The 23,531-nt window shown below is 34.7% G+C and overlaps 1 protein-coding gene across 6 annotated transcripts in view; it reads right to left on the reverse strand.

The window, feature by feature from the left end:
- Window positions 1-790: 790 nt before the first annotated feature.
- LOC133184100 (myosin heavy chain, non-muscle-like) overlaps window positions 791-23,531 on the reverse strand; it is a 66,772-nt gene continuing 44,031 nt past the window's right edge. For 5 of the 6 annotated variants that reach the window (XM_061318936.1, XM_061318939.1, XM_061318937.1 and 2 more), the window contains 9 exons: window positions 23,171-23,283; window positions 22,875-23,055; window positions 22,451-22,663; window positions 21,700-22,079; window positions 13,834-13,957; window positions 11,613-11,821; window positions 8,668-8,776; window positions 6,649-6,818; window positions 791-1,828 (listed from right to left, as the gene is read on the reverse strand). In XM_061318936.1, coding sequence (XP_061174920.1) covers window positions 1,720-1,828; window positions 6,649-6,818; window positions 8,668-8,776; window positions 11,613-11,821; window positions 13,834-13,957; window positions 21,700-22,079; window positions 22,451-22,663; window positions 22,875-23,055; window positions 23,171-23,283 — 1,608 coding nt within the window. In that variant the 3' untranslated portion in view covers window positions 791-1,719. Of the gene's footprint in view, window positions 1,829-3,533; window positions 3,567-6,648; window positions 6,819-8,667; window positions 8,777-11,612; window positions 11,822-13,833; window positions 13,958-21,699; window positions 22,080-22,450; window positions 22,664-22,874; window positions 23,056-23,170; window positions 23,284-23,531 lie in introns of all 6 variants that reach the window. The other variant, XM_061318940.1, reaches the window with a different exon arrangement.

Here is a 23,531-nt window from a genome sequence, read left to right on the forward strand (position 1 = left end):
ACTGACGGACGGGTCAAAAACATTATACCCCCCGCAACTTGTTGCGTGGGGTATAATAATTTCCTAAGTTCTATGGTTGATACAATGACCTTGTCAGCAAATACAATCTATCACTAAGTCATATGCTGTCTGATGTTTTTCATACTAATTGTAAGGCCATTATTTATACACTGGCTTGTCGACGGATTTTTCCGTTATTTCCCGATCATGACAAGGAGCACACGGCGGGTGTGACTGGTCGGCAGGGAATGCTCACTCCTCCATGGCACCTGATCCCAACTCTGATGTTTTTGGAGGTCCGTGATTGCTCTACTCCCGCTTTGTATCGTTTTAATGGACTTTGAGCTTGAATACTGTTCGTTATCTCCATATTCCATTCTGTTTATTTCCGTAATAATCTCCGCTTGTTTAACGGTCACATCCCTGGTTTCAGTATAAATGAGAGCCCTTGGGCCAAGAACACTCCGTGACAAATTTGACAAAATCGGCTATGGAGTTCTTATGATACGGCTCATATTCCAATGGGCACAATGGCCATAGCATTAGCTCTTTGAGTCTTTGGCCCAGAAGAGCTAATAATGATTATAGTACCCGTGCAAAACTGTACATTTTCTGCTGAAGAGGTCTAAACTTGTCTTAGGCCATACTGGGCATAAGCTGAGAAATGCCAATGTACCTCTTGTTCCTTAATATTTTTTTCTGAAATACAGTTGGTAGTTTGATGAAATTCCCCCACACACCCACCACCACGCTCCAAAAGAACCCTTGAAGTTGCAATCATAACACAAGATATTTTATTGGTAATTTTATTTAAATGCTTCCATATAGCAAAGCTTTCACCATAATTTTTAATAATATATTTTGATAGCTAGCTATAAGCATATGACTAAATTGCTATTGCCAATGTTCAGAGGTTTTGTTTATCATTTTAGAAGGATTTTTTGTCACAAGTTGTCTTTGGAGAGCTCTCCATTCCAAATTTCTGGTGCATTACATATTAAGAACAGAAAGTATTTTGTTATAAGGCTAAATTCCAATAACAGCTATGTAAAAAATATATCAAATACAAAGAAAATTATGGATGAAAAATATCCATGTTTTACATATATATATATATCACATTGTTATGTAAGAAGCCACAATGGAATTTGTCAAGCATATAATAAACTGGAAAAGATTGACATAAATGACGAAAAAAAATTGTTCATGACACATACACTATAACTAATCATAAACACGTCCATGACTAACATTTGGTCCTTGCAAGTTCATTTGTTTGTGATAAAAAATGAGAAAACATTGACAATATCTTACTGGCTTTCAGCACTTGAGATTACACAACGGCACATCATGATAGCACTAAGACATACATAAGGTGACATAACAGTGTGTATGAAAAATGATGCTTCTAGAGTTATGTTCTGCCAAGCCTATGAAACATGAACTTTTAATAGAGAATAAAATGTCCTTTTAAAATATAAGTAACTTAATAAAAAAGCAGAAAACAAAAAAAAGGGGAAAAAAAAATGTTCCCATATTTAACATATATTATTAACATTACTGGGCAACAAAATAATATCTTAATGAATAGAGAGATTATACACAGCTACTACACATAAACATAGAAACATCAATTCCTTACATTGGGTAAAGAGAAAGGTATTGTTAATACAGAGAGGAAGACTCCTTTGATACATTAATTAGTTTATATGAAGAACACTAAGCCTCTGAGTTTTCTGGATTCTCATCTGCACTGACATCCTCCTCACCAAGATCTGTCCTCATCGATGACAGCATTGAACGTGTTGGTCGCGCAGTGGCACTAGGTCTGTAAAACAGTAGTCAAAATAATCAGTACTGTAAGTGAATTTGGTTCATATTGGTGCCACAAAACTGAAAATTATGTGTAATGCTCAGTGCTAATTAGTGTTTATATTACAGGTCTAAACAGTTTCTCTGCATGGAAGTTTGGAAGTGACAAATACCCGTACATACAATAAACATATTACACTTTTCATAATAGCTGGATAATGGCATAAAGATTAATGACAAAATACATAAATTGCTCAGTTTTATTTTCAGATGAAGAAAATAATTTGGCAACATAATTTTTGGTCTTGTCTAAAGTCCTTTTGTAAAACAGATACCAGACTCAAAGATGTGTATTTATTTGAAATACAAGTACACGTACTACCAGAGTGAAAATGTTTACAAATAGGTAGTTTTATTGTTTAAACTCTCAGTGAGAAATACTTAACTGTGTATGATGCCTTCATGCCATCAGTCTAACATGGTTTTAAGATTAAAGACAATAATAAAGCATGCTTGTAACTGAGAATATCATAAAGGTGTGTTACTATTGCACCTTTTATTCTAAGGGAAAAAGTTCTAAGCTTTTATACTGTAATAATATTGGAAACAGAATACCCTCCCATTCTGTTCATCTAACTATAAAAGACTGTGTCAATCTTGAAGTGGAAAAACACTTACTTATAGAACAAGTATCTTTTTAGTAGCAGCTTTAAACTACTGATTTTGACTTCCATATTGGGAAATTGTCAAGACCTGTTTTTCTTTAAAATTAACTTGCAGTTTACACACTCCATTAGCGACTTCTATATGCCAAATCTTCAGAGAGGTTTAAAGCATATACTCATTATTCTGAATATCAAACGTGATGTTACTATCAAATTTTATTTTGATTCTGTGGATGGAATTAAATAAGATTATCCATTTAAACAGTTTAAAAAAAAATTTTTTAATACTGTATGTGTACTTAAAAAAGCGGGCTTCATATTTTAGCGGCTTTGGCGCAGACAATGATGCGCTAATTCATGAATACAGCTAAGAAATCATTTATAAATACAATAGGCACGGACATGTATAGCACTAATTCATGATTTTGCCAACTCCAATCACCAGAGCCAAATATCCCCCTCTTCCTCTTTCTTTCTCAGACTAGGATTTCCCCCCTCAAGGACTTATAGAGTCAGTATAAATCACTGCCGCAATATTTTTGTTAAAAAAAAAAAGAGAAACTGATTTTTTTTAATGGTAAATAAGTTTTTTCGATGCTTGCGCTAAATTTTGAATACGCCAATATAAGTACATGTACAGTATTTGATTTATATTTTCAGCGAGAAAATATTCATGCATCAAATTTTTAAAGGAGATAAGAGGAGCAGAATTGTTATTTTTATGATTTTCAGTCTTTCCTTTCATCAGTGAAGAATAAAAGCTATGCATGGCTTATTGTTATCTCAAAATCTGAGAAAGATTCATGCAAAAGCCAACCTTCTTTTTGTAAACCTGAGGACATTAGGCCAATAAATTAGTAATCAGAGTATGATGTACAGTAATAAATATGTCTTACTAAGCATCTCTGAAAAAGACAATAATAAACAACTGACAAAGACTAATACTGAAGATACTTTTTGGTGAACCAATATATAAGGCTACAGTGTGGTACTAAAGAAAAGGAGAAAAGGGGGCTGAATTGTACAGTGTAAGCATGCTATCCCTGTCTTACTTACCAGTCAGAATCAGTTGTCTGATGTTGGTAACTACTAATAGAATTGCACAACAGGTCATGCAGAATATCTACCACACCGTAACCTGACTTATAAACAGCTGCTGATTTAAATATAAAAGATCTTTCACACCTTACACTCCAAAAATTTTACTGCTTTAAGAACAAGGAATCATCCCTTTTTCCCCTTAAATTTTATTGAAAATCTTTTGCTTATATACATGTACTTACAGTTGTTTTCAGAAAAAAAAAGAACTACCTTAACAGAACTAATACCCCTGGTGTAGCAACTATGATAGAGCATACTTTAAAATTGTTTTAAATGTTACTGCAATCTTTATTAAGAAAAAAAAATCTGAAAAATTCTTGTGGTCTGAATTATTGTGGTCTGCAAGTTCCTGTAACTCTATGAGAAATACTACATTCCACAATCCTAGCATTATTAAGTCATGGCCAAATTAAAATTTGAAGCTTCATGAACCATGCAATCTCGACTTTATAAAATTATCAAGGCTATGAATCATGACAAAATTTTTGCTCACAAGCAATCTTCATGTATTGGTCCTATACAAAGTTATCTCTTAATATTTTATATTTCTGAGACTGTCAGAATTTTCCACTTCCGTGATTTTGACCTAGTCTAAATGACCTATGTTTGGAGTCATGACATTTTACATAATCATAATTAATCTTGAGGGCAGGTACAATTTATTTTAAGTTTATGCCAAAGATTTATTCTTCAAACCCAGTAACTTTGGCCTTCTCCAAATAACCACTGAGCAGGGTTGTTACATACTTTCTTGTCTAAACATAGTAATCAAAGATTGCAGAGCTCACTTCAACAATGTTATTTTTAAGTAAGGCAATGTCACACACTCAACTAAGAATCTACTAGTGTGAATCCCTGAATGCAACATTTATGCAATTTTGGTCCAGGAAGAGCTTGCAGTTACTTGGGAATGGACACATCCTAAAAAGTTAAACTGGTTACTCTCCAGAAAATACTGGTAAGATCTAGCTTACAAAGCAAGTCTGTCAGTGTGACCCCCTGATGCATCATCCATACATGATTGGCAGGCATTACTGTCTATCAAGAATGTACCTGCTAGCTCATAAAGTTTAATCTGGCCAATCATCTGGAAAGCACACTTAACATCCTGACTCCAGCATCCAGAATTAGTCTGGTAGCATGCATTCCTAGATGTATCATCAATGCAAGTTTATTCTATGAAGGGATATAGATTAAACTGGAATGAATCTGTTCCAAAACCTTTAACTTGGTCTCTCATCCAGAAATGTATCTGAAGCAACTCTGATAGTGTGCTTCCCTAGATGCACCATCCTTCAAACTTTGGTCTAGGTAGGGCTTGAATTTAAACTGGAATCAACTTTGTCCAAAAACTTAAACCTGGTTACTCATCCAGAAAATGTAGGTCAAATCCAGCATCTAGTGTGTATCAATAAATTTATCTTCAATACAAGGTTGGTCAGCATGACTCATAGTTTTTTTTTTTTAAGAACCTGCTCCAAAAACTTTGACCTAGCCATTAATCTAGAAAATGTAGGTCAAACCAGCATCTGAAGCAGGTCAAGTGGTGTGTTTCCATATATATATCATCCATGCAAGTTTGGTCAATATAGGGTTTATAGTTACTTGGAAATGAGACCTGCTCCAAAAACTCTTAACCTGCTCCAAAAACTCTTATCCTGGTCATTTATGGCTGAAAATGCAGCATCTGAAACCTAGACTCCTAGACTGGTCCAATGAAACATACTAAAAGCATCATCTCTGAACAATGTAAGGAAAAGAAGAAATCTGCTCCAAAAACTTCAACCGAGAATAACGACTCAGAGGGCATTACATAAGCCCCCTCCCCAAAAACCTCATTGAGGTGAGCTTAATTTGGCCATATGCAATATTCCAATAGGTTTTCCATGTCAAAGCTAAGGCCAATGAAAGAACTCTATATTTCTTAAATCTGTGACCCTAACCATGTTCATATAACCCCTGGATAGGTACAGGGCATACTCTTGCATTACAAGCAAACAAATTTGCTTTACCTGAGGAAACTTACATGGTATGATTAACCAAAGCCCTGCTGTTCTTGAAATCATTTTAAAAGATTTCTTCTTATATTTCTACATAAACCATAATTTTAACAAACTTGAATCTTTTCTATGTCAGGAAGTTTTTTTTAATATAAGATTCAACACTTCTGGCCTAGTGGTTCTTGAGAAAAAAGATTTTTAAATAACACCCTATTTTGCCTCATCTTAATTATCTCCCCTTAGAAGGAGTACTGTCCTTCATTTGAACAAGCTTGTATTCATTTCACCCAATGATACTTTGTGGCAAGTTTGATTGGAATTAGTGCAGTGGTTCTTGAGAAGTCGTTGAAAATCTTGAAAGTTTATGCAAGGCAACAGACAAAGACAGACAGCAATAGGTAGTAATACCTGAGTGACTCAGTTGACCTAAAAACTCATGTGGGAATCTACTTTTTCAATCAGAATGCTTTTATGAAAATATTGACTTTCACTGACTTCTGCATTGTTTCAATTAAAGAAAAAAATACACACTTTAATAACTTTGGAGCTCCTTTTTTGTTCAGTAATCCTGCTACATTGTTAGACTGGTTCAAATAAAATATTACATTCAAAATATATATTTTAAAGTGAAATTGTGGGTTAATTCACTCCCTTCCCTGTCAATTACATGGTGCCACATCTAGAATGTATAACATCTTACCAAAGCCTTTATACAATGGGTACTCAGGTTTTGGGTACTTTGTTTCTATACAAAAGATTTATCATCATGTCATACATGCAGATGCAGTTTCCCATTTAATTTCCTGGACTGTATGTTTCAAGTTCCAATACTATACTAGGTTTAAATCAATGCTGTATTTTCAAGATGTACATTGTATAATTCTTTCTTTTCTTTAACATCCAGTAACATTGTTCTAATCCTTGTATTCTAGACAAATTACCTACATGGACCATTGAGAAATGCCTACTGTTGTGATTTAGTTAGAGTGAATAAAGGCTGTATGATTGTCAAGTGACTGTTCCTTATTACTGTCACCCAGCCACCAGACAGTATGAATACACAGTGTTACCTGTACTTCTTTAATGAAGAGATTTCCCTTGAAGCTGACTCATTCTGTTCCATTTGCTCATCCAGATCTCGCTGTAGTTTCCTTTTCTGTGCATTTACTCGCGTAATTTCCTCCTCTGCTTCATCTATCTGTCTCTTTAAAGCCTTAACACGATTGTTCATCTTTTCAACCTTAAATATGTTTTAATACACAATTTAAGTAAAAATAGAAGATACACTAGCAATTTAGGAGAAAATGTTTTGTGTTGTTGTTCAAAAGAAAATCTAAGCAAATAAGATATGTACTCTATTCATTTATAGCTTCATCTACATGTTTATCTCTCTTTAAAATCCAGATCATATTTTGTCAATAAAATATATCTGTGAATCTAACATAAAATTTTGCTTCCCTTTGATAAAATTTTACTTTAAGTAAGAAGTTGGAGATGGTTGAATTTTACTACTCCAAACAAATGTTTCAAGTGATATATCATTCAATATTATTACCTAACCTACTATATAAATTGTAATTAGGCATTTTGAACCGTTTCTTGATTTATTTTAATGTGTTTGCACATCATGAAACAGTCAAACTGTTTACCCAGTCACAGAATGAACTGTTACATGGTTGAAACTGATCCATTATAACATCGTAATTAATTTCCCATACTTTACAGCTATAATATTGAAGTATGTATAAATTGAAGCATTTTCATGGCATTAAATTTGATATTATCATCAGAAAAGTAATCTCGATACCCATTTAAATATTCAATTTAATATAATTTCAAAGAAGAGGCCAGAACACCTTTTCTGAGGGTAATTTGGGGAAAATGTAGGGCCCTTTCACTCACTATAGACCTTTGCCTTAAATGTCTGACTCAGCACTTTATATTCAAACCTTCAAGTCATCATTATGTTGTTTACGTACTTACTAAACAACACATGTATACATCAATTCATTAGTGCATGATAATATCACTCCCATTAATTTTTCTGATTTTACACCAATCAGTGAGAGAATTTAATATTCATTTTTAGATTGGTTTAAAGAAATAATACAAACTTTTGTCTTTTAAATGTATTTTAAAATCCACTGATTATTATGTCTATATCATTACCTTAAGAATGATATAGTGGGTTAGGTAATAAAACACTTATTTCATGACAACTTGGGAAACAGTCAAACTGTTCCCCTCATAGTCATGAAATAAGTGTATACTGCATTCCATATTTTTGAAAGAATTTTTTTTGCCGAGAAAATGCAGTAAGTCATTTTGAGTAGGCTACAGTTAAAAGCCATTGTCTGAAATTAGACTTCATTGAGATGGTGACTATTTCAAAGGGCTATGCTTTAAATTAAGGAAAACAGGATGAAAGACCTCTTGTCTAATGGCACTCTTTGGGTGAAGATTGAGCAAGACATGCTTCATGGGAGAAAAATGTTCAAGGAAAGAATTTTACAGAGATTTGCTATAGCCTTAGCCACTAACCTAGAAACATGGTTCAAAGACAATGTACATGTTCTATCAATAGGGAATGTGCACTCTGTGGGTGAAGTTTGATCCAGGTACAGCCTAGGGGAGAAAATATGCTCCAGACAAGGATTTTACAGAGAGGTTTTCTGATCTGCCTTTATATCTACGAAAATGGTTCAAGGTCACTGCATATCCTCGACCAACTGGCACTTTATGAGTGATGTTTGAGCTTGACTACGCAAACAGCATAGAAAATATGCTCCAAAAAAGGATTTTAAACAGAGAGGTTTTTTACTTTTATCTAGAAAATTGGTGAGGTGAAAGATCACTGCAAACCTTCTACCCACAGACACTTTATGAGTGAAGTTTGAGCCAAACTAAGCCAAGGGGATAAAATATGTTTGGAAAAATTGGACAGATGAACAGACAAATCACTATATGGCACCCACAGAGCTGGACCCTAACAAGAGAGAAGTTTTATTCATAATACTCTTTCTAATGTACAGATGCAAGTTAAACCAAACTCCACAATTCTTGTTAAGCTGTTTCGTAGTTCTTATTACCTGTTCCTTGTATTGATCTGCATGGCGGCGCTCATCCTCTGCCTGAATAGCAAAGTCCTTCAGTTTCTTATCTTGTCTCCTCAACAGTCTCTGAAGCTGAGTTCTCTCCCTGCAAAAGTGAACAAAGTCATTATGACATACTCATCCATTCTCAATACAAGGGTTCAAATAATGTCGCCACATTTTTATTTAGAGGAAATACCACTGGTGTAATTTTCAAATCAACAAAATAAATAGTCTTATAACAATGAATAAGGATTCATATAATTATCGATCTGAAAAGATATCTAAAGAGTTCCAAATTCAAATATAGTAACGTATTTGAAATGTATGTTACTGTTGCTGAGGCATATATTATGATGAATCCCCTCTGTGTAATATGCTGTTTTGATTCTCAAGTAAAATTTTTCTAATAAATTAAACCCTGTATCATATATATTTTATTTATAACGATAAGTACATTTTCTTTCTTTGTGATAATATATCATTTTTATTGTGTAATGTCTCTGTCGCTTAATTTTATTTCAACCACATTACAAGCAAACACAAAGATTATACATCTGATAATTTTCTCCTTTATTTATTGATGGGTTAAATTTGAAATGTCAATGGATTATCTACTCACAGTTAGATAGTGTAACATAAAATTGACCAATTTCAGCAATTTTTCTGATTATGTTTATGGAAAGAAAGACATTTTCAATCGTACAGATAAGAAGGAAATGTATGTTACACTATATTCTTCTGTTAAGAATGTATACTAAATAGAAAATATGAGACAACTCTGCATGAGTAAGTGACCCCTTGCACCCTGTTAACCGGCAAAGACATTTTCCTTTACACAATTAATAAAGTGCCCCGCCACAGCGTGATACGCCCATCAAATATTGTTCAATTGCCATAAACAGTTTAGAGTGCAAGAAAATCATGTCAACCTTGATACAAGGATTTCAATGATTTTTCCATTCCTTATAATATTTGTTTATACATCTCCTGTGGTGTAGGCATTAATAATAACAAATATTACATTATAGATCCTCAACTGGTTGTGTTAGAACTTGACAAATGCGCATCTGCAGCCCCCCCCCCCCCTTCAGATTTGTGAGACATGACGTTCTGAATTAGTTGATGTTTTCAAAAAAATAAATAAAAGTATCATATTAAACAAATATCAATCTAGTCTTAACAACTTAATCTATATCAAACTAATATTAAAAATAAAATGCTGGCCATCAAAATGGCATACGGTATGCTATAAAGTGACAAGCAGTTCTTCTGTCTAATTCCCAAAGAATACAGATAAGAGTTGCTTGATCAGAGATCCTCTAACAGAAATGATTGAGACAGCTAGCCTTCCTACACTGAACTCATTAATTAATCTTTCACTGGATGCATGTCCACTCATTACTTCCAATGGATGAATGGATCTATATATACTACCTGCTTTGTAGTGCAATAAAAATGCATATTTATGTCATTCTGAAATTCAATTTGAAAACAAAGATTTTCTTTTTTTTTTAAAATTTGTTACAAAGATTTATAAAAAGAAAAAAAACTTGTGTAATCTTGATGCAACATTTTAATAAGGTTCCTGCATTACTCATAGATTTGTAGGGACTATCTACCATAATTAACATATTTTTTTTAAATACTTGATTTTTTTTAAGATTAAATGTCAGACTGGTTTTAAGCTGCAATTCATACCGACAATGGGCATGCTGATTCCAATATTCCCCCCCCCCCCCCCCCCCCCGAGTATAATTAGTTTTAATTATAATATTATAAAATATCAAATTAGTTTATTATACAATATCAAATTAATTTATTATACAATATCAAATAAGTTTTAATTACTTTTCACCAAATTCATTTTAAAAGTTAGGCTAGCAACTATTTAATCCAACACAGCTGATTCTTTTTGCCCAGTTCCCAAGAGATATAGATAACACCTGCTTGATCAGAGATGCTCTACCAGTTAGCTCCTCATGCTAAACTCATTAATTTCTCTCTAATCTGACATGCAATTTTCTGTTATCAAATTCTCCTTGACCAGTGCTTGATAATTACACCCAGGGGAGAGGTGGAATTACATTTGTTATAGATTGCTGTAAAGTATATAATGAAAAAAAATAAGTATTTTCTTGATTTAACATTTTTTAATAAGGATACTGCAACACTCTTGCATTTTTTGGGATTGTGTAATCCAATAGTAAAAAGACAGTTTTTTAAATTTCACTTAAATTAAAGGTCACAGTGACTTTGAAATAGGTCGCGAAACACCTTCTACCTAAGATGCATAAATTGGCCAAGTTTGATGATTCTAAGTCCAATCATTATAGTTTTCTAGTTATGAGCCACACAGGATTTTTCCATATTTGGCCATAGCATCTTAATTAAAGGTCAGAGCGACCTAATTTTAGTGTGCGACACACCTTCTACCCACGAAGTATCAGCTGACAAAGTTTGATAATCCTTGGCCTAATAGTATTAAAGTTATGAGCTGGACACAAGAAAAGCTAACAGACAGACAGAAAGACAGACGGACGGACATGAACGTCACAACATAATCTAAATATGGCGGACACATTCCTTTTAATGAATCGTGTTCAGCTTTAAGCAAGCTACCTGTATAGATTTCTTGAAGAACGGCTCTACCAGCAATGAGACATACAGACATGCATCAATAAAACAATATTTAACATAATTATCTTACTTTAAATTTTTTTCTTACACAGATATAAATATAAATATAAAAAATAAATTGTCTTTCTTTGTTTGTAAGTATGAAAATTAACTATTGCAGAAAAAAATACTTCTGTATTTTTTCTGCAACATGAATTCTTATACTTGCAACCAAAGAAAGAGTTTTAATGTTTAAGTTATAAACATGTTACTCTGTCTCACTATTTAAATGATCATAAACAGAAAGTAACACTTTATCTTACTTGGTCTCTACATCAAGCTGCTCCTCAAGATTAGCGACCTTGCCCTCCAGAGCTGCAATGGTGGCCTTAGTTCGAGTTCGAATCTGGTTCTCTAGTTCAGCTAATTTCTCTTTCAATTCCTTGTTTTGTCTCTCCAGTGTAGATCTTTGATTCTCCATTTTCTGTGTTAGGGACCTCTCTGTATTTAGTTCTGTAGTCAGTTGTTCCACCTATAAATTCATATGTTTTTACATTTAAAGGTACAGTATCAGCAAAAAAGGAAAATGAAGTTAATAAAGTTTTTGAGGGAAAAAGAGGGAGCTATTTGACAACTAAATACTTTCTATTCATGAAGATTAACTAAATCATCTTAAGAGAAAACTAATGCATCTCACAATGAAAAGCATAAGGTGGAATTTGATCGTAATAATCCATGTCATTTCATCCAAAAAGTGACTTTACTTATATTTGCTGACCCTTGACCTGATGACCTCAAAATTATGTGGTCATCTTTTCCTTAAGGGGAATCCATGTACCAAATTTGATGTTTGGTTCTAAAGATATTCAATGGACAAGATCTTTCTATTTCTAGAGTAGTTTAACCTTTGACCTTGTAAGCACACAATCAATAAGAATCAACTACTGTGCAGGGGGTACCAGTGTACATAGTCTGATGTCTGTCAAGCAAAGGCTTCTCCAGATATTGAGTGAACAATATACTGACCAAGAGACTGGTGCAAAGCAATAAACCCCCTTTCTGAATGGGGCATTAAAAAAAGAGACTAATTTTGTGAGAATTACTAGCTTTTATTTAATCTGGTTCATTGCTTTGTGGGCTCTTTCATTCAACATTATTATTAGAAGCTTAAAGAACAAGGTTCACTTAGAACCTTTTTTAATCCTGTGAATTTCTGAAAAATCAAAATGGTTCAGTTTGTTGAAAAAAAATTAAATTTTACTTGGACCCTTGGTGATTGCATATCAATTTAAAATGATGCAATTTTCTCTCTAGTCCATGTACTGTGACAACATGAATTGTGTCATTTTCCTCAAATCCTGAAAATTTCTTTAAAATGGCCAAAAATTTAAGCTGTTTTTCCCAATATTTTGCATAGCCCCCAACCTCTGATCTAAAATGTTTAATTATATAATGCGCGATATGAAAGAACTGTTTCAGAAGATTCTATTCCATGAAAACTTTTGGATTGCAGGATGGGTTCATATTTTAATTATAAGCTGAACATGCTCAAATTCACCCATTTTCTTCAAAATTCAAGAACATTGCTATTTCACAAAGCCTGTTTTGCAATACCTGAACTCTCAAAGGAAACTTTTTAATAGGAAATCAAAGCACTTTGTCTCTACTTTATATTGATGTTTGAAATGGGACACTGGGACTTGGTCATTTAATTGATATATGGAAAAGGCCATTTTAAAGATAAAGTGAACCTAACTCTTTACCCTGGTTCATTGCTTTGTGGGCTTTATCATTTAACATTATTATTAGAAGCGTAAATTTAACCTGGTTCACTGCTTTGCAGGCTTTATCATTTAACATCATTATTAGAAGCATAAATTTAACCTGGTTCATTGCTTTGCGGGCTTTATCATTTAACATCATTATTAGAAGCATAAATTTAACCTGGTTCATTGCTTTGCAGGCTTTATCATTTAACATCATTATTAGAAGCATAAATTTAACCTGGTTCACTGCTTTGCAGGCTTTATCATTTAACATCATTATTAGAAGCATAAATTTGACCTGGTTCATTGCTTTGCGTGCTTTATCATTCAACATTATTATTAGAAGCGTAAATTTAACCTGGTTCATTGCTTTGCGTGCTTTATCATTCAACATTATTATTAGAAGCGTAAATTTAACCTGGTTCACTGCTTTGCAGGCTTTATCATTTAACATCATTATTAGAAGCATAAATTTGACCTGGTTCATTGCTTTGCGTGCTTTATCATTCAACATTATTATTAGAAGCATAAATTTAACCTGGTTCATTGCTTTGCGGGCTTTATCATTTAACATCATTATTAGAAGCATAAATTTAACCTGGTTCATTGCTTTGTGTGCTTTATCATTCAACATTATTATTAGAAGCGTAAATTTAACCTGGTTCATTGCTTTGCAGGCTTTATCATTCAACATTATTATTAGAAGCATAAATTTAACCTGGTTCATTGCTTTGCGTGCTTTATCATTCAACATTATTATTAGAAGCGTAGATTTGACCTGGTTCATTGCTTTGCGGGCTTTATCATTCAACATTTCACTGTTGCTCTGCTCCTCCTCAAGTTCCTCCTCCAGTTGTTGAAGCCTGGCTTCCATTCGTCTCTTTTCCTCCAACAAAGCAGACCTACAAAACATTTCCCCTAGTATTTCAAACAATGTCAGGAGCAAATCTTGGGCTTCCTAATATTATTTTCACCGAGATTTAATCATCTTAACAATCTGAACCCTGGACATGTAATACCCACTATTTAGTCTTCATATTTATTCTATTTTAATTTTCTAATCTCAATATGTATTGAGCCACCAAACCCACATAGACAAAAGGGCCATGGGATATAACCACAATAGCCTTCAGCCCTCTGGCTGATATTGGTGTCTCGGACTGATACAAAGTGTTTTTGGAAAAGGGTAATTATTATTCTATATATATACAGGGCTTGACATTAACACTTGTCTGTTTGTCCGGTACCAGTGAAAAAAAATTACGGACAAGTGAATATTGCTGGGCAAGTGCATTTTAATATAATGAAGTCTCAAAATAATAAAAAGAACAACTGTCGAACATTTACCAGTACTGTAGTTCGAAGACGGAAGCAGTACATACCTAATACCGAACGTCAATCCCGATATGGATCGCTATGTAGTTGAGCAATCGCATCATCTCAGGTCTTTCCGTAAGAGGTCGGAAAAACAACCTCGAATGTATTAACATACAATGTATTAACATAACCGGATGTTAAAATTTCATACAACTTCCTATTTATTTAAATATAGGATAGACGGAGTTAAAAGTCTTTCTATAGTATATTTTAGGTAATATCTTTACATTCAATAAAGTTAAAATCTATACTCCACAGATAAGAGGTCTTCCCACATTTATTTCAAAGTTTGTGAAAAGGGGTTTGTCATGGCATCTACGTATTACATTCGAGGTTGTTTTTCCGCTAGACGGAAAGGCCTGAGAAGTTGCGATAGTGTAGTTGAGTTCAAACTCAATCGGGATCGAAGTTCACTAATTGCATACTACCTGCAAAGGCATGGAATTTACGAATTTGGATTCTGTTTGATGTTGACAGTCCATTTATATTGTTGTTAGGACTGTAGGTCTAGATAAAATTTTGTATTATGTGTTTGTTGTATTTATCAATAACATCATGAATCAATCAAGCACATGTAATGGAATTCATTTTTTTCAAGTTGACAGTATTAAATCTTTACTAAAAATTTTTCGGACAAGTGAAGTTGAAGTTCGGACAAGTAAATGTCTTGGTCACTTGTCAGAGTGGACAAGTAGGAAACAAGTTAATGTCGAGCCCTGATACATGTACTTGTATATTAAAATTTAGTAATATATACAGTTAATTTGCATATGCAGCTTTTTTGCACATGCAATATGCTTGATGTCACAATATCTGTATCAGCTTTTGGGCAGGTATGGATCCTGCAAGGTTGGTATGTACCTGCAGGGCTGATACAGATTTATATTACACTCCTTGTAGATAAAATCTTTAAAAACAGTACTTGATAAGGCCAAAGTAAATTAATCTAAGTTTCTCAGGCCAAACATTTCAGTATTGAATGTGACAGGCAGGTCTTTTTCTCTCTTTTTTTTTCATGTCAATCAACAAATTTGATGATATCAACTGATTCTTACTTTTTTTGTACTCTTATATTAATTATTTGTACTCGAGTTAATGTTATTCCATTTTTATATCAAGTTAGTTCGTGAAGTATCCTTTGAACAATATCAAATGAAAATGGCTTTACGAAAAGGAGCATGACTCAATTTTTTTCCAACTGGGTATTAAACCAAAAAAAGAGTTATTTCCCTTTTCAATATATCCAAAAAAAAAAGTGTTTGACCAGAAGTGGCGGAGTCTAAGAAACTATTATTAATTTATTGGGAACCTAATACATTGAAGTTTTCATTCACATTTGCTTAATTTTAAATTACTGTTGTTTGATATCATGAGCTAAACAATAATTTTTTAAGTAGATATGAGCTTTATTTTATTATAAAGTATGTAATAAATTTGGATTTTTGGGGGTAAAATCCGTGTTCATGAGATATTTACACTTACCTGCCTCCTTAACTATTTGCAATTTCCCTCTAGTTCCCCATACAATGCGTCGATAAATTTTTAGAGTCACTACGGTATTACCTCCAGTTATCCCCCTTAACTATAACTCTTCAGTTTCTCTCGACGAATTAAAAGGTTCTTACCTTTCAACTTCCTCGAGAGGGGAGGTGGGCGGGTGAGGCAGGTAAGTGTAAATATCTCATGAACACGGATTTTACCCCCAAAAATCCAAGTTCATTTCAATATTTCCACTTACCTGCCTCCTTAACTATTTGCAAAGGAATTTGCAGCCCAAACTGGAGGAGGTGGGAGAGAAAAGAGTAAATGGTAAAAGTACATAAAAAAAAATACATAATTACCTAATTTTGCTTCCCTCTCCTTGATGAGTCCAAGATTGCTGCCTTGGCAAAAATGGACTGATAACCTGGAACATCCTTCAGATAAAATGACGTAAATGTAGATTCAGATGTCCAGTGCGCTGCACGTAAAATCTCCTCTGAAGATACACCACAAAACAATGCCCAGGAAGTTGACAATCGCCTAGTGTCATGTGCTCTAACTAGATTTAACGTTGATGATTCTGCATTATCATATGCGAAACGAACCATGCTAACTATCCATCTCGCAATGGAATCTTTTGATGCTTCTTTGTGATTATTCTGTTGGTAGGTCACAAACAATCTATTTGACTTCCGAATCATTTTAGTTCTATTGATATAAATCTTCAAAGCACGACAAGGACACAGTTTCAAATCTTCTGAATCTGTGGCATATGAATCAAATGCAGGAATATAAATAGGGTCCCAAGGTCTATTTATTGTTTGTGTCTTTACCAGGAATTCCATATTAGGTAACATTTTTATCCCTTTCCTCTCTATTCTAAAGTGACCATCATCTAAAGTGAGGCTATGAATATCGCTCACTCTAGACGCTGAGGCAATGGCTACCAGAAAAACAGTCTTAAGAGTCAAGAACTTTAAATCCGCTGACTCTAGAGGTTCAAATGGTTGTTTTGTGAGAGTTAACAAAACCAGCGGTAAGTTCCAGTTTGGTGTTAACTGACGTACAGAAGGGTGTTTATTAAATAAGCCTTTCAACAATGATGAAAGTTCTGAACTTGTTCCAATACTGCTTCCATTCTGATGAACTATTGCTATTGCTGATTTATAACCAGCTATAGTCCGTGGTTTACACTTTCTCACCTTGAAAAGGTAAATAAAAAATTCTGCTAACTCTGGTACAGATGTTGTAAAGGGATTGACACCATGTTCTTTACACCAACTGTTATATATTCTGAGTTTTGCATCATAAACTGTTTGTGTAGATGTCTTTCTGGCATTTGCCATAATTTCTGCAATTTCTTCAGAAAATCCTCTTGACTTGTGTTGCAATTTGACAGTTTCCATGCTACAAGATTGAGAGTTTCTAGGTTTTGATGAAAATTCTGATTGTGATTTTGAGACAGAAGATCTGGCCACAGTGGTAACTTGACTGGTACATCGATCAAAAGATCTATTAACTGAGGGTACCAAGACTGCCTGGGCCACATTGGAGCAATGAGTAGTACAACACTTGCCTCTTCCCGTATCTTCTGTAAGACTTTGGGCACAAGAATTGGTGGTGGAAATGCATAAGCATACATCCCTTTCCAACTGGTTGCTAGTGCATCTACTTGAAGAGCATTGATGTCTGGAAATGGGGAGCAATAGACTGGCAGCTTCTTGTTTTGCGCAGTTGCAAACAAATCTATACATGGGGTTCCCATCTGTTGAAACAACAATTTTACAACAGTGTTGTTGAGCGACCATTCCGTCATTCGTACTATTTTTCCCCGGGAAAGTGCATCTGCAAGAAAATTCTTTTTCCCTGGAATGTGAACAGCTCGTATTGTAATTTTGTACTGAATGCACCACTGGAACAACTCCCAAGTTAGATAACACAGTTCTGGTGAATGTGTCCCCCCTTGCTTGTTGATATAACTTATCACTGTTGTGTTGTCTGACCGTATTTCCCTTTTATTAAAAATAAGGCTTCTTGAAGAGCTAATTGTACAGCCTTTAACTCTAGCCAATTTATGTGTTTCTGTTGATATTGCTGGGACCAGACCCCTGATGTCTCCCAGTTCTCTAGATGTGCTCCCCAACCCTGTTCTGACGCATCTGTTATCAAAGTCAGTTGACTTGGCGGATCTTGCAAAGGCATTCCTTTGAAAAAATTTTCCCGATTCATCCACCACTGAAGGTGCTGAATTAAGATTGGACGAATCACTATCCCATGAGTAAGAGGGTGAATCTTTGGTCTCCACATTGCTAACAGGTATAACTGTATAGGACGCATGTGTAACCTTCCCATCGGAACAAGATAAATGCATGAAGCCATCAGTCCTAACAATTTGAGAATTACTACCGCTTGAGTGTGCTGACTTATTGATAAAGTCTGCACCATGTCCAGAATACTCTGAAACCTGGATTCTGTGGGTGTTGCGATGCCCTCTACCAGATTGAAATGTGCTCCTAGATACTCTATATGTTGGGATGGCACTAGAGACGACTTTTTCCAATTTACTAATAATCCCAGTTCCTGAACTAGATGTAAGACATAGTCTCTCTGGTGAAGAAGAGTTGTCTTGTCTGAATTGATCATCAACCAATCGTCTAGGTACATAAATATTTGCATTACCATTTTTCTTAAATGTGCTGCAAGAACTGCCATTACTTTTGTGAAGACCCTTGGAGCTGAACGAAGTCCAAAGGGCATTGCTCGAAACTGGTAACTCTGGTCTAGAAATTTGAATCGTAGAAATTTCTGGAAATCTGTGTGAATTGGAATGTGAAAATAGGCATCGGTCAAATCCAGTGAGATTGCAAAGTCCCCTTTTTTCATTGCTTTCATTATAGAACATAGCGTCTCCATTTTGAAATGTCGAGGCACTATTAACTGATTTAGAGATTTCAGATTTAGAATTGTCCGAAGCCCTCCTTGTTTCTTTGGCACCACAAAAATGGTGCTGTAAAACCCTTCGTTTTCTTGAGTGACAGGTACAGGTTCTATAACATCTTTTTCTAACAACATGCTTATTTCCGTTGAAATAACTGATTCGTGAATACCATATCTTGGTACACACGTTTCCTTGATCTTTACATGGGGTTGAATCATAAACTCCAATTTTAACCCTTCCCTTAGGGTTTCTAATACCCATTGATCCTGAGTGATTGAAGTCCACTTCCTGTGGAATGCTAACAAACGTGCCCCTACCTGGGGAAGCATATTTACAGACTGTTTGTTTACAAGATTCACTTCCTTGGAGTTGGAAATCCTTTCTGGCCCCCAAAGGTTCTCCTGGAAAAAGAATTCTTCCTGTTTCCCCGTCCTGCACGAAAATTGTCCTTGCCCTGATCAGAACTCAAGGTAATACTTGTCTCATTTGATTTAGCCACTTTAGCAGAAAGAGCAGAGGTCTCAGTTACATCTGCTTTCCTCTTCCTACTGAACTCGGTGGAGTTCCTACTATCTCTACTCTTGAAGTTCTTATTATACCCCTTTGATGTGTTGTAAACATTTTGGGTTTCTCTTGCATCTCGTAGATTCTCTGCAGACGTATGGAGAGATTCAAAATATTGTCCATTAAACAACTGGTTGCCAAAAATAGGGAGTTTCAGCAATTTTTTCTCTGTTGCCTTGCTAATAAAGTCTACATTTTTAAGAAAAACTTTTCTTCTACTCAAGACTGAATTTGCCATTACTCTTGCTGTCAAATCGGCCATACTTCTGAAACAGTTGATGAGAGCTTTACGTCCTTCCACTCGATCATCCTCACATTCAGCCTCATCTAAAAATGCTGCTATCATAGTACCATAAGAAATGGCCCTGAATAAGGCTCTTGCTGAATTGTCAATTCGCCGAAAGTCATTGTCTAACTCCTTATGAAAAGGAGAGAGATTAACTTTTGATTTTCCAAAACTACCTTTCTGGCCTACTACTAACCCCTCCTCAATATTGTCATCTAATTTTGGAGGATTACAAAAGGCGTCAAAGTCATCTTTTTTCACCATAAATGCTTTATCATCTCTGCCACGTACTGACCTATTTTTCAAATGCCCCGAGGTAGCTTCTTTTTCAACTGTTTTAATCATATCAATGAGTGTTCCTTCAATAGGCATTTTGAGGAGAGACTTTTTCTTGTCATTCTTATCTCCTTTCAATCGAGAAGAAATAAATGATTTTCTCTCATTTTCCAATGGACCCTCAGCTTCAATATCAATATTGAGAACCTTTGCCATCTTAGAAACAAAACAGTTCCACTGCAGAGGATCTGAAGAATCTGGTGCACCAAAGGCACCTCTACTGGCGCATCTGAATTGGTATACAACCCTGCGATAGATGCATTTGAACCTATATCCTCAAAATCATTGTGTTGTGCATTAACAGACAAAACATCAGCAACACTGGACTCAAAGGACGACATTTGTTCATCATAAGACTTAAACTTGTCAAAATGAGGTCTGCCTATGGCTGCCGTTTTGGAATTGGTGCTCTCATTTCCTCTGGTCAACCTTACCTCGCCTACTGATACGTTCTGTTGATCATAAAAATTTTCATCAACATCCTTATGTTTAAGTAGCAATTCAACCTGCTGTCTTACTTGGTCTTGAATAATTGCTGATAAATCAACAACCTCTGATCCACATTTAATACGGTCGCCATTGTTGTTCGACTCGTGGACTGCCGCCTCCACAGACGGACTTGCGTCCTGCCCTGCCATACCGTCTCCACAGACGGATTGAGGCACCTTACTGTTCATTTTAATAGTCTTCTGTACGCTTTTCTCAATCATTTTAGTTATTTTATCCCGCCGTTCCTTTGACCATGTTTTACATGTGTCACATGGAAAGGCCTCGTTGCAGAGACGATGTTTGTAACAAAAAACGTGATCGTCTAATATGTTCATCTTACCAGAACATTTAGAACAGTCCTTAAACTCATTCTCCATTTTTAGAACGCGATACACACTTCCAAAAACGCCAATATAAACTTTTATCTGCACTGTATGAGGAAAACCGCATGTCCAATATGGCGTCGAGAGAAAACTGAAGAGTTATAGTTAAGGGGGATAACTGGAGGTAATACCGTAGTGACTCTAAAAATTTATCGACGCATTGTATGGGGAACTACAGGGAAATTGCAAATAGTTAAGGAGGCAGGTAAGTGGAAATATTGAAATGAACATAATAAAACATACCCTTTCCCATATCACATCACCAATTTCAGCCCTATGGCTGATATAAGTGTCCCAGGCTGACAAAGAATTAGATATGGATATGCATTACTTGACTCTCTATCTCTCTTTAAGTTATATTGGACTGAATCCTTTTCACGACAGCATCTTAAAGAATTGCATGTATGTCTGGAGTATTTCTATACTATCTATTTTAAGATCCCAATCAAACCTCGGACACATGGCTTTTAAAAATGATGCCAATTGACTAGACTGTCCACTGAGCATCATCAATATTTCTTTTTTAAAAAAATAGCAAATTTATGCTTACAGCCAAAAGATTTTCTTTCCCTGCAGTTTTAAAACATACAGTATGAGAAATTAAATGATATATAGAATTATGTTTAAACAAATTGAATTTTTTCATCTCTACCACTTCCCTCCAAGTGCCATTTTACTGTACTGACAAGGCCAGTGGAGTATGGAGAATGGATATGAGCAACTCTGACCTTGTATACTAATTATTAAATATACAACACTTAATGATGTGGTTGTAATTTCCAGACTTACTTTCCAGTTGTGAAGCTACTGAGTTCATCCTGCAGCTCATCTCTCTCTGCCTCAGCATTACGCTTAGCTTTTTCTGCTGCCGCCAGATCCTCTTGAAGCTGAAGAATTTCAGCATCCAAGCTTTTTATCTTGCGTTCATTTTCCTTCACTGTACCTTGCATTTCCTCTCTGGCTAATCTTGCTTCATCTAATTCTCGCTGATTTTCTTTCATTTGTGCCTGAATACGACGAAGCTGTTTTACAGCATCGTCTTTCACTTTATTTGCCATTTCAACTTGCTGCATAAAGTCTTTTAAATCATTTTCAAGTTTCTTGCGTCCATTTACTGCTATTGCTTTCTGTTTCCTTTCATCCTCAAGTTCAGCTTCCATATCTCTTAGCTGTAAACATATATTTATCAATGTTATTAAATATTATATCTTTTAATTAATTTCAAATAGTTCCCACAACTGATATCCAGTTAACATATATAGAGCAAAAGCAACCTTACCCACCAAGATTTAAAACAAAAACTAATTACCTCTTAGAATATTTTATATTAAAGAAATTATAGATAGCTAAAGTACTTTCAAATATCTCTCCTATAATCTCCTATAATCTATAACCTCCTATATCTCTCCTATAAAGGATGGCTCATTTGATATCTACATATTTCCATATCAAGCTTGCATGAATGTACCTGAGAGGTTATAAAAAATTAATAATGCTAATGAAAAGATAAAACACAAGGTTAGTCAGAGGAAGGGCAGACCTGTCTAAGGAGTAGTTTCTTCTGATCTTCAACTGCCTCCTCTTTCCCTTGGAGCTCTCTCTCCAGCTGAGTCTTAAGTGCCTGCATGTTCACTTCCAGTCTCAGTTTGGCATCCTCAGAACACTGGAGCTCATCCTCCAGCTCTTCAATTGTATTTCTCTGCTCCTCAACCTGACTTTCCAATGTTCTCTTAGCTTTCTCCAACTCATGTACCTGACAAAGTTAAAAGATATACAGAAATGAGGTAAACATTGTTTTGCAGCAAAGTATAAGTAAATTCAAATGAGGGAATGAAACACAATTACATTTTGATATCAGTGGGACACAATTGATTTTTATTATATACTATAGGATGAGGTTCTTATTGATATGACATTCTTCTGAACATTTATAGCACCACTGGATGAATCATGCTGTATCTTACATTCTTTCCTACATCTGAGCTTGTTGATACGAGGTCCTCAAGCTCGCGCTGAGAAGCTAGTCTACCCTTTTCTGCCTTCTCATACATCTCTCTCATTTCCTCCAGTTCTCTTTGAAGGTTAAGGATTTTGGTTTCTTTTTCCCGAGACTCTCTCTCTGCATTATCTCGTTCATTAGCTAACCTACAATTTTAATTTAAAATATCAAATATGATTTAAATATCTTATCTACATTGCTTTTCCATCAATTTTTTTCAATTTTACAATATGACATATCAAATTAGAAGAAATTTCATGCCTTTGTGAAACAGCCTTTTCATCAGAGAGCATTTGATCAAATTTCTTCTGTTTTTTCTCCATATTGGACGCAGCAGACTTTTGTGTTTCTAATTCTACCGTCAGATCTTCAACCTGCAAATTAATTTTTAAAAATCTAAAATGAATGGAAAAACTTCCACTGAATATAAATCATATCATCTCAATTATAATTTACATCAGATATACTAAGTCATAACCTATGAATTGTATTATACCATCTTCCTTCATTATCAATCCTTTTTCACAGTGATTTATGTTTGAAATAAAACTACGAAGAATTTCATATAAACTCAGGAGGAATATATCATTATCATACATGTATTTCAAAGAGAATTAGATAA

The sequence above is a fragment of the Saccostrea echinata genome, unplaced genomic scaffold (genome assembly GCF_033153115.1).
Source record: "Saccostrea echinata isolate AGI-Se365-2 ecotype Australia unplaced genomic scaffold, CSIRO_AGI_Sech_v1 ptg000010l, whole genome shotgun sequence".
Taxonomy (NCBI): domain Eukaryota; kingdom Metazoa; phylum Mollusca; class Bivalvia; order Ostreida; family Ostreidae; genus Saccostrea; species Saccostrea echinata.